At 36.5% G+C, this 12,854-nt stretch overlaps 1 protein-coding gene across 2 annotated transcripts in view; it reads left to right on the plus strand.

Moving 5' to 3' along the window:
• MED13 (mediator complex subunit 13) overlaps positions 1-12,854 on the plus strand; it is a 105,035-nt gene that overhangs the window by 20,511 nt on the left and 71,670 nt on the right. For both annotated transcript variants that reach the window (XM_055320304.1, XM_055320311.1), the window contains exon 4: positions 11,939-12,084. In XM_055320304.1, coding sequence (XP_055176279.1) covers positions 11,939-12,084 — 146 coding nt within the window. The remainder of the gene's footprint in view (positions 1-11,938; positions 12,085-12,854) is intronic.

Raw genomic sequence — 12,854 nt, forward strand, 5'->3', positions numbered from 1 at the left:
TGGACCCTGGGATCATGCCTTGAGCCAAAGGCAGGTGCTCAACCGCTGAGCCACCCAGGTGTCCCCTCTGCTTTTAATTCCACTTCTTTAGAAGTGGAATTGCTGGATCATATAGTAATTCTGTGTTTGATTTTTTTCTCTTTTTTTAAGGAATTGCCATACTTTTTCATCATAGCTGTACCATTTTCCATTTCCACTAGGAAGATTCCAATTTTTTCACATCCTCACCAACACTTTTATAAAATGTTTTGTTTAATAATAACCATCCTATGGGTTGAAATGGTATATCATAGTTTTGATTTGCGTTTCCTTAATAGTTAGTGGTGTTGAGCACCTATTCATGTGCTTGATGGCCTTTGTATATTTTTGGAGAAATGTTTTAAGTCCTTTGTGCATTTTGGTTAGGATGACAAGGTTTTTTGTTTTGTTTTGTTTTTCTGTTTTTGAGAGAGTGAGAACAGACAAGCAAGGCTTTGAGGGCACAGGGAGAGGAAGAGAGAATCTTAAGCAGGCTCCATGGAGCTTAAGATGGGGACCTCAGACCCTGAGATCATGACCTGAGCTGAAAATCAAGTCATACCCTTAACCAGCTGAGCCACCCAGAGGCCCCAGGATGACTAGGGTTTCAAGTCAACATTCACTTTAGTGTTATGATTTGAGATAAGGCCTTTAACTTCTTTGTGCTTTGAATTCCCAAATAGTAAAATGGGATATCTTTCTATACCTACCTAACAGAAGTGCTAAGAATAAATTAGATGGGCCCTCTCCAAAAGCAGTATACATACTAACTTTTGTATGTAATTTTTCACTTTACACCAGCTGAATTTGTCTTTTTTTTTTTTTTTTAAGATTTTATTTATTTATTCATGAGAGACACAGAGAGAGGCAGAGACACAGGCAGAGGAGAAGCAGGCTCCATGTAGGGAACCTGACGTGGGACTCGTTCCCAGGACTCCAGGATCATGCCCTGGGCTGAAGGCAGGTACTAGCCACTGAGCCAACCAGGGATCCCAAGAATTTTTATGATTGAAAAGTTTAGATGGTCAGGTACTCATTGGGCATATGGAAGGGACATTATTGGGCCTTTATTTTAAGGGCCATGGTTTTCGTATATACCAGATTGCATTTATTTTCCTAAATATTTAATAGACTATAAATAATGTACTTAAACAATTTTTTTTTCAGATTATGGTACACTTTTAGGAAGATTTTTAGTCACATTATTTGCTTTTTATGTCATGGCAAAAATTCATCTTGAGTATCCTTATTTATTTATTTTTTAATTTTTATTTATTTATGATAGTCACAGAGAGAGAGAGAGAGAGAGGCAGAGACATAGGCAGAGGGAGAAGCAGGCTCCATGCACTAGGAGCCCGATGTGGGATTCGATCCCGGGTCTCCAGGATCGCGCCCTGGGCCAAAGGCAGGCGCCAAACCGCTACGCCACCCAGGGATCCCCTGAGTATCCTTTTTTAATCTCATTTAATATTCTACATATGAAATGAAACAGTTGGAAACTGTATTTTTAAGAACTATACTTCACTGATTAAAAAACAGTAAATAGAGGATATAAAATTCAAGTTTTCTACTCTCTTTTAAAGATAAAGAACCTGAGATTGTTTTAGTTTGTTGCCTGTACTTGTAAATGTTCTTGATAATATTTGCAATTCAGATTTTAAAATCTGCTTTTCAGTTTCTGAATAAGCACACAGCACTCAATCATTTTTATAGAATATTTACTTGATTCCTAAAACTAATCATGTTACAATTTCTTTATGTAATGGATTAGTCTTGGTGGAGTCACTTCTTTAATAGAGATTTTCAGGGTGCCTGGATGGCTCGGTCGGTAAAGCATCTGCCTTTGGCTCTGGTTGTGATCCCAGGGTCCTGGGATCGAGTCCTACATTGGGCTCCCTGCCCAGAGGGGAGCCTGCATCTCCCTCTCCCGCTCCCTGTTTGTGCTCTCTCTCTCTGTCAAGTAAATAAAGAAAAAAATTTTTTTGAAATACTTTTGACAAAAGTATTTTTAGTCATTCTTCTTTAAACTCTTTATATTTGTTCCTTTTATTGAGAAATATTTGTCTTTTAAAATTTCCTGAGAAAGCTTAAAAGTCTTTGTAATGGTAAAAAACATATAGTTACTCTAGCTGGTTGAATATAAATTTTTCTTAACTTTTTTTAGCATTTTATCTTGCTTTTAAATTCTCCTTTTTTTGTTGTTGTTAGAGAAAAGCTTTGAAAATTGATTTCTGCCTGTTTTATGTCAATACATAAAATGGGCATATCCTTCTCAGAAATGAAACATTAGTGGTTTGCTAAGACAAAAGCACTATTTAGGAATTATATATTTATATGCTTTACTACCCAACCTTAACAATTATAGAAGAACTGTGTCAGAAAAGAAGACCTTCAAAGAAAGAAAAGTACAAATATGACTACATATGCATTCCTACATATAGTAACAAAATTACTGCATATACACTTGTTTATTTTAGATATCTTATTTTAGAAAAATGTGTGGAGGCTTAGGAATAATTTTTGAAAATCCTAATGTTTCAGCTGGTATCAAGAATCATGTATTTTTAACAAAAGGTATTAGAATCATACTCTTGATTTGATATTTTCCTTGAAGCTGTGTTACATATAGGCCATACCATCACTTTGTTGAGAAGTAGTTTTATTTTCTAGCCTATGGTTTCTGAGCTACCTGTATTCTCTCTCAATTATGCTTATAAACCATCAGGGTTTTTTCCAAGTTCATCTTTCTTTTGGTACCTTATCAAGTATAGCTAGTAACAATCAAATTACATTTTGACTTTGATCCGTTTTTTTCCAGCTTTATAAATTCATTAGGCACATTTTCTGCCTTCTAGATTATTTCAGGCAACAACAGTTCTATGGTGTATATCTCTAGTACATAACAAGTCACCCTTTTTTCAGCCCCCCATAGTAATTTTCTTATTACTTTTCAGTGTCTTATGTTCTCTGCTTTCAGTCATCTGCTCCCAAAGCCAATGCCACATATTTAGATTTTTGTCATGGTAGCACTTCAATTTTTTTGTGCCAACTTCTGTATTGGTCACTGTTGTATAACAAAGCACCCCCAAACATGGAGGCTTAACACAGTAGTAGTTCTGTATTCTCATTAATGTATCTGCTGGTCAGCTGGGGTTAGCCAGTCTAGTCCCACTATAAACTAGGTTGGGTAGAGTTATATTTCATATGGTTTTCATGGCAATGAAGGAAGCACTGGAGAACAATCCAGATTGCATAAGCATGTTTTAAGCTTCTGATTGGCCAAAGCAAGTCACAAAGCAAGCGTGAGTGAAGGTTGGTATATTTCACCTCTAATGGGAGGAACTACAATGTCACACCAAAGATCCTGAATAAAGAGAGGGTGAGCAAAACATAATTACAAAGCTACAGTAATCACTGTGATGCTAGCCTACAGATATGTAAATCGATGGAGTTAGGAAAGTCTATAAATAAACTCATCAAACATTGTTTCAATACATACATACAGGAGGGCCAGGACTACTCAGGAAAAGATGATGATTCAGCAAATGATGTTTGAAAACTTAGTATCCGGGATCCCTGGGTGGCGCAGCGGTTTGGCGCCTGCCTTTGGCCCAGGGCGCGATCCTGGAGACCCGGGATCGAATCCCACGTCGGGCTCCCGGTGCATGGAGCCTGCTTCTCCCTCTGCCTGTGTCTCTGCCTCTCTCTCTCTCTCTCTGTGACTATCGTAAATAAATAAATAAAAAACCTTTAAAAAAAAAAAAAAAGAAAACTTAGTATCCATGTGTAAAAGAATGAAGCTGGCCTTTATATCTTGTAGTATATACAAAAATTAAACTGGACTAAAAACCTGAATGTAAAATCCAAAACAATAAATCTCCTAGAAGACAACATAGAGGAAAAGCTTTATGATGTTAGATTTGGTAGTGATTTCTTGATTGTGACACCAAAAGCATAGGCAGCAAAAGCAAAAATGAACAAATAGAACTATATCAAATACTTTTGTGCAACACAGTGAAAAAGCAATTTATAGAATGGGAAAAAATATTTGCAAATTATATATCTGATAAAGGTGAATACCCAGCATGTGTAAAGAACTACAACCCAACAATAAAAAGTCTAGTAACCCAATTTAAAACTGGGCCAAAGACTTGAAAAGATTTCTTCAAAGATACAGGGATGACCAATAGCATATAAAAAGATGGTCAACATCACCAGAGAAAATGCAAGTCAAAATCACAATGAGATACCACCTCACATTTGTTAGTATGCCTAGTATCAAAAAAAGAAAGAAAGAAAAAAGAAAACTAACAAGTGTTAGTCATAGAGAAATTGTAACCCTTTTTCACTATTGGTGGGATTGTAAAATAGTACAATCTCTATGGAAAACATTATGGAGTTCTTCAAAAAGTTAAGACTAGAACTACTGTATGATCCAGCAGTCCTACTTCTAAGAGAATTAAAAGCAGGATTTTTTTTTTTTTTAGTTTTTAGTTATATATAGTGTAATATTAGTTTCAGAAGTATAAATTACGGATGCACTGCTTACATGTAATACCTAGTGTTCATCACAAGTGTCCTCCTTAATACCCATCACCCATTTAGCCCATCCCCTTGCCCACCTCCCCTCCAGCAACCTTCAGTTTGTTCTCTATAGTTAAGGGTCTCTTTTATGGTTAGCCTCTCTCTCCTACCCCCGTTCATCTGTTTTGTTTCTTAAATTCCCCATATGAGTGAAATCATATGGTATTTGTCTTTCTCTGACTTATTTCACTTAGCATCATCTACTCTGGCTCCATCCATGTCATTGCAAAGGGCAAGATTTCTTTCTGTTTTATGACTAGGTAATATTCCATTGTATATGTATACTACAACTTCTTTATCCATTCACAGTCTAGATATTTGGGCTTCATAATTTGGCTGTTGTTGATAACGTTGCTGTGTAAATATCAGGGTGCATGCATCCCTTCAAATCAGTAATTTTGTATCCTTTGGCTAAATACCTAGGAGTGTAATTGCTGGGTCATAGTATAGTTCTATTTTTGACTTTTTGAGAAACCTCCATATTGTTTTCCAGAGTGTCTGCACCAGTTTGCATTCCTACCAATAGTGTAAAAGAAATCTCCCCTTTATCTGCATCCTCACCAACACTTGTTTCCTTTGTTAATTTTAACCATTCTGACTAGTTTGAGGTAGCATCTCATTGTAATTTTTGATTCCTGTTTCCCTGATAATGAGTGATGTTGAGCATCTTTTCATGTGTCTCTAAGCCATCTGGATGTTTTCTTTGGAAAAAAAAAAAGTCTGTTCATGTGTTCTCATTTAACTGGATTATTTATTTTTTTTGCGTGTTGAGTTTGATTAGTTCTTTATAGATTTTGGATATTATATTAACCTTTTATCAGATATGTCATTTGCAGATATCTTCTTGCATTCTGAAGTTTTGTTGATCATTTCTTTAATTGTGCAGAAGCTTTTATCTTGGGGTGCCTTCATAGCTCAGAGGATTAAGCAACCAACTGACTCTTGATTTCGACTCACATCATGATCTCAGAGTCCTGGGATGGAGCCCTCAGTCGGGCACTGCACTTAGAAGGAGTCTGCTTAAGGATTCTCTCTCTCTCTCAAAATTTTTTCCTTTTTAAAGCCTTTTATCTTGATGAAAGCCCAGTAGTTTATTTTTGCTTTTATTTCCCTTGCCTTTGGATATGTGTCTAGTAAAAAGTTGCCATAGTTGATGTCAGAGAGGTTGTTCCTTGTGTTCTCTAGGATTTTGATGGTTTCCTGTCTCACATTTAGGTCTTTAACCCATTTTGAATTTATTTTTGTATATGGTGTAAGAAAGTGGTCCAGTGTAATTCTGCATGTTGCTATCCAGTTTTCCAACACCATTTGTTGAAGAGATTGTCTGTTTTCCGTTGGATATTCTTTCCTGCTTTGTTGAAGATTAGTTGACTCTAGTTGTAGGTCTGATTCTGGGTTTTCTGTTCTGTTCCGTTGATATATTGTGTGTCTGTTTTTTTTGCTGGTACCATACTCTCTTGACTACAGGAAAGCAGAATGTTGAGGAGATTGGCTTACCCATATTCATAGCAGCACTATTCCCAATAGCCAAGAGGTGGAAACAACCCAAATGTCCATTGATAGATGAATGGTTAAGGACATTATGCTAAATGAAAAAAAACAGTCACAAAAACACAAACTGTATGATTCTGCTTGCATGAAGTAGATCTAAAGTACTCAAATTCATAGAAACAGTAAGTAAACTGGTGGTTGCCAGGGCCTGGAAGAGGTAGAAAGAGGGAATTGTTTAATGGATGTAATTTCAGATTTGCAAGATGAAAAGGTTCTGGTGATCTGTTTCAAAATGATGTGAATATACTTAACATTACTGAACAGTACAATTAAAAATGATTAAGATGGTGGGTACCTGGGTCTACCCGTCCCCCCTGCTTGTGCTTGCTCTCTCTCATTCTCTCTCACAAATTTTTAAAAACTATTAAGATGGTAAACTTTATGTTGTGTTTTCTACCATGATTAAAGAAATGAGAGAGAAGGGGGTGAAGAATTGGGGCCAATAACTCAATTTTCTACCAATATTAAAGTTGTAATTCTTTTGCGTTTTTTTTTTTTTTTTTAAGATTTATTTATTTATTCATGAGAGACACAGAGAGAGAGGCAGAGACACAGGTAGAGGGAGAAGTAGGCTCCATGCAGGGAGCCCGATTTGGGACCCGATCCCAGGCCTCCAGGATCACGCCCTGGGCTGAAGGCGGCACTAAACTGCTGAGCCATCTGGGCTTCCCCTAGTTGTAATTCTTTTTAACAAAGAATTTACAACTTGGCAGGGAGTTCATTTAGTTAAATAAATAATAGTGTTATAAATATTGTGATAAGCACAGAATATTAGGGGAGCACAGAGATGCTGTTTAAAGGAATGTTGAAGTGGGGTACCTAGGTGGCTCAGTCAAGCGTCCAACTCTTGGTTTTGGCTCAGGTCATGATCTCATGGGTCCTGAGATCAAGCCCAGTGAAGGGCTTCTCAGTGGTGAGTGGGCTTGAAAGATTTCTCTCTCTCCTTTTGTCCCTCCCACACTTGCTTGTACATACATGCTCTTTCTCTCTAAAATAAATGTCTTTAAAAAAAATAAAGAAGTATTGAAAGATTAAGACAGTGGGGAGGAATTTTAGTTAAAGTTGGAGTTCTTGGTGGATTAAGTACCTCTCCCTGGAGAGTTAGGCAAGGATCAAATAATGAAGGGTCTAAAGTGCTATACTAAGTTGTTTTGTTTTTTTTTATTTAGTCTTTATGGCATTGGGCAACTGTTGATTTTGAGCCTGCCAGTTAGATGATCAGGATTAATTTTTAGAAAGAGTGCTGGCAGCAGTGAAAAGCAAGATAAACTAGGGATTTTAATAGTTATTCAGACCTTAAAAAGATAAATGACAAATCATGGATATTTAAAAACTAGAATTAGTAGGAATTGGTGATGGATTAGTGGGTGATAGGGAGTTTAGGAAGATGAAGTTGAGGATGACTCATTTTCCTAGCTTTGGACCACTTTATAGATACAGACTTGATAAGAAAAGCAATGTTTGATTAGAAATAAGTTACTTAGATATAGACTATATCTTACAGTATTTAGTGTGTACATACTATGTGTCAAGGACCTATTTTAAAAGCTGACATTGACAAAGGAGACCCGATTCCTCCACCTAGCTTATATCCTAGGGCGCTTATAAAAAAAAAAGGAACTGTGTAATATTTTAGATGGTGATTATTTAGCCCAATGAAACCTACCCCTGAAGAGGAGTTAAGGGACAATTTAAAGTAGGATGATTGATGAAAATTGCACCCACAAGGTATCTGAACAAAAACCTAATGAAGGAAAAAAAAAAAAAACCTAATGAAGGTTAATGTAGATACAAGGAATGTCTCAGATTGAGTAACAGTAGGTACAAAGGCCTGTGTTTAAGGAACTGCAGAGAGGCCAGTTGAGAAGGGAAAGTATTAAAGGAAGATTAGTAAGAGATGAAATTGGAGAAGAAATAGGTATTGGGGTTAGGCTGATATAATGTATCATGAGACATAAGAGTAAACTTTTATGTTGTTACCCAAGTTTGATTGATTCTTTTTTTTTTCTAGTTTATTTTTACCTGTCAACTCAATACTGTTTATTTGTTAAGAGCTGAGATGCCAACAAGTTTGATCTTTTCCACTTAAGAATTAAAGTTTATTTTTGTTACCTTGGTCCTGTTAAGACATTCTCCTAGATCCAGTACCTGGTTTTTAATAACACTTAACTATAATTTTTTTAATAAGTATTTTTTTTTAATTTATTTATTCAGAGAGAGAGAGAGACCGAGAGGCAGAGACACAGGCAGAGGGAGAAGGCGGGCTCCATGCAGGGAGCCCGACGTGGGACTCGATCCTGGGTCTCCAGGATCAGACCCCGGGCTGCAGGCGGCGCTAAACCGCTGCGCCACCGGGGGTGCCCAACACTTAACTATAATTAAATGTGTGTTTAGTATAGAGCCGTGTGCTTAGCCATAAAATACTTGTTGAATAAAGGAATAATACTTGCTTTCACTTGGTGGCTTAGTATATAGTTCTTTTAGATCTGAATATAATACTAAGTTTAATGAAGGGTTCTTCTGAATGTGTGTCCGTGTTTTGCTTTAAGCATTTTGGGTTTAGTTTTTTTTTTTTTTTAAAGATAATTTTTTTAAAGATTTTATTTATTTATTCATGATAGAGAGAGAGAGGCAGAGACACAGGCAGAGGTAGAAGCGGGCTCCATGCAGGGAGCCTGATGCGGGGCTTGATCCCAGGACTCCAGGATCGCACCCTGGGCCAAAGGCAGGCGCCAAACCGCTGAGCCACCCAGGGATCCCCGCATTTGGGTTTAGGTTTGTGTTTGGTATGCTTTTTTTCTGTTTTACACTACAGAGTCTTTACTACTGCTGAAGAGCAATAATAATTGTCTTTATTTTGAAAGGGCATTAGCAATGGTTTGCTTTTCAATGGACAATTCTCAAAGTTATTAGTTAAATCTTGTCTCTCGGTGATTTTTTTTAGATTTTACCTTTTATACCAAAGCAAATGTCTGTAGGCTTTGTAATTACTCAACCAATAGTTGTTCCAGTAGGATTAGCCTTTCTTTTTTTTTTTTTATTTTTATTTTTTTATTCATTTATGATAGTCAGAGAGAGAGGCAGAGACACAGGCAGAAGGAGAAGCAGGCTCCATGCACTGGGAGCCCGATGTGGGATTCGATCCCGGGTCTCCAGGATCACGCCCTGGGCCAAAGGCAGGCGCTAAACCGCTGCGCCACCCAGGGATCCCAGGATTAGCCTTTCAATCAGATGATTAACAACCTTAATATATTTAGTAAATAATTTAATTAATTTTATTTCCTATTTAAAACTATTTGGCTTTATCAGGTAAGGCTAGGGGGAAATAACCATTGGCTAAGTGCAATGTGGTATCTGGAATTGGATCCTGAAACAGAAAAATGACTAAATGGAAAATTTAGTGAATTCCAAATAAAGACTGGAATTTTTTTTTTGAAGATTTTATTTATTCATAGAGAGAGAGAGAGGCAGAGACACAGGCAGAGGGAGAAGCAGGCACCATACAGAGAGCCTGATGTGGGACTCGATCCGGGGTCTCCAGGATCACACCCTGGGCTACAGGCGGTGCTAAACCGCTGCGCCACCGGCGCTGCCCTAAAGACTGGAATTAATGTACCAGTGTTAGTTACTTATTTGACAAATGTAGCATGGTTGTAAGATATTTAACTTCAGGGGAAACTGGGTAAAGAGTATATAGGAACTCTCTATGATACCTTTGCAACTTTTCTGTAAATTTCAAGTTATTCCAAAAGTATATTTTTTGTTTTGTCTTGCTTTAAAGCAAGAAAGGCTACTGGGGTTGGGAAAGATATAGTAATCATTGATTATAGAATTCATAATTTTTTAAAGATTTATTTATTTGAAGAGAGAGCACTGAGGGAGAGGGAGAGTGAGAGGGAGAAGCAGACTCCCCGCTGAGCCAGTGGCCCCATGCAGGGCTCAATCCCAGGACCCAGAGATCATGACTAGAGCCGATGGCAGATGCTTAACTGACTAAGCCACCCAGGCACCCAATAGCTTATAATTTTTAAAAATTTAAAAGTAATATGATTTAAGCAGTACAGAATATTATGGATTTTGAAAGCCTGAAAGATTCCTGTTTAATTGCTTTAGTGCCATTCCCTAGAAGAAATCAGGTTTAGTTTTCTATCATTTGTGTTTTAACTTTTTTGCTTACTACTTCTGGTGGTTACTGCCATAATTACAGATGCTTATACCTCCTAGACTTTGATTAACGAACTTTAGACAGTCTCTCCTGATTCTTTACCTTGAAGGATAAAATTGGCTTTATTAGTGATAATATTGTCAGTTTTTCTTTTGGTTATCTTTTTAACTTGAGTGATGTGCTTAAATTTCAGTTAATTGGTTGATCTGTCAACTTCTGACAATCTGTTGGCTCCCTGATACATATATTTAAAATGAAGAAATTCTCAGTTCTGTACTACTCTTCATCTCTTTTTCGCCTTTTGTTTTCCCACTTTTGTTAGCTTTAGTATTACTTTTACTATAACTTAATTTATTGTGCCCTTGTTTTGTCCAGAAATAATTTGAGAGGGCTTATAGATAGATGCAACAGGTTTTTAGTTTATTAATGGTTATATTCTAAAGAACTGGTTCTTTGGGACTCCTGGGTGGCTCAGGTTGAGCATCTGCCCACCTTTGGCTCAGGTCATTTTTCTGGGGTCCTTGGATCGAGCCCCACATCAGGTTCCCCACAGGGAGCCTACTTCTCCCTCTGCCCATGTCTTTCCCTCGCTGTGTGTCTCTCGTGAATAAATAAATAAAATCTTAAAAAAAGGAACTGGTTCTTTAAGACATTCTTAAATGTGTGGAGAAAAAAAATATATTCTTCTTAGTGTACAATCTCCTCTTCTGAGCCATTTGACCTTTCTATGTTTTATCTTAAGGATCCTTATGCTTTCCTCTTGGGAACTTTTATTTTCCCAGCCGTATCTAAATTTCATAAGATATTCTGCTTTGCATATAACTTTGATTCTAGGATGCCTTCAATTGTAAGATCTGTCATTGCTTTAAAATAACTTACCATTGGGGTGAGAGGAGGGCAGTACATTAAACGTTTGACTGGATGCGGCCCAATATTAGAAACAGTAAATGAGAAAATACAGTTGTATTTAATTTCTTAATTATAAGGGAAAATAAACATAAAAATTAGGTCATCCTTAATTCTATTGCACACCTAGATTCTTTTACTCAATTTTTTGAGATTATACTATTTTGGTAGCCTACCCTTTCCATTAAACTCATTTCCCCTTTACTCTGCCTTTACGTATTTTGGTGGCTGTGCTATAAGCATATGTGTAGGTGTGCCTAACTTGTTTACTGGTTCCTCTATTTGCAACTTTTTGTACTATAAATAGTGCTGTGAAGAACATTTCTTAAAACTAAATCTTTGCGGGCAGCCCCGGTGGCGCAGTGGTTTGGCGCCGCCTGCAGCCTGGGGTGTGATCCTGGGGACCCAGGATCAAGTCCCACATCGAGCTCCCTGCGTGGAGCCTGCTTCTCCCTCTGTCTGTGTCTCTGCCCCTCTCTCTCTGTGTCTATGAATAAATAAATAAAATCTTAAAAAAAAAAAAAAAGTTTAGCTTTAAAAAAAAAACTAAATCTTTGCTTATATCTGAATTTTTTTTCCTTCAAATGACGAAGTAGAATTTCTGGGTTAAAGAGAAATGTGCATTTTTGTAGTATAACTGCTTAATAAAAACAAGTTAACTTATATTTTGGCTATTAATCATCACTAAAATAGAACTTTTTTCTTTTTTATTAGTGAACACTTGTCCTGCTCTTTCACGTTTTTCTTGCATGGGGACAGCAATGTTTGTACCAGTGTGGAAATTAACCAACATCAACCTGTATACCTTCTTAGTGAAGAGCATATCACCCTTGCTCAACAGTCTAATAGCCCATTTCAAGGTAGATTATTTTATTGGCTTACATATTTGATCTCTTATTGTTCCAAGAAAACTGTTACTGCAATTGGTAATTTTAAATTTTAGTATTAATGAGATTTCCCCTGATCTTTAACCTAATGATGATTCTGATGTAATTTCTTTTCCCCTATTAGAGTTTTAACTCCATGAAATAAGTTTTGTAATACAAATACTATTTTAGAAGATTTTTGTACATGAATAACAGCATATTTTCAAGTGTTCTTTTAAATAGCATTTAGCAGATATATATATGTTTCTGTTTTCAAGGTCATCTTTTGTGTCCGGTCATATAAATAATGCCATTTTTAACATTGGTACACAGGGACTTTGATATTTATACAAGATTGCTAATTTGTTTTTAAGGACTGACAGTCTGTTCTTGTTTAATTCTAACCCTAGTATTTGCTTTTTAAAAATTTACATGGAGGTACATAGTAAAAGTACTTAGATTTACACACACGCACACACAGAGTATTTCCTCAAATTGCTTCTTACTGGAAATCAAGAGAAGTTGAAGGATATATGTACAATTCCAACTTGTGTTGAAGTTCTAACCATGTGAGATTTTTGTGGACAAAATTTTAAGATTTTTTTTTTCAAAATTTTAAGATTTTATAATAAATTCAGTATTGTGCTTTATCTTCACAGTAATGAAGTATGATAAATTGATTTTTCTCTGGAATGACTGAGGTTTCTTTTCCATTTTAGATTGCATAATTATTTGTCAAACTATTCAGTGTATTCCTATCTGGT

This window comes from Nyctereutes procyonoides, unplaced genomic scaffold (assembly GCF_905146905.1).
Source record: "Nyctereutes procyonoides isolate TBG_1078 unplaced genomic scaffold, NYPRO_anot_genome, whole genome shotgun sequence".
NCBI lineage: Eukaryota > Metazoa > Chordata > Mammalia > Carnivora > Canidae > Nyctereutes > Nyctereutes procyonoides.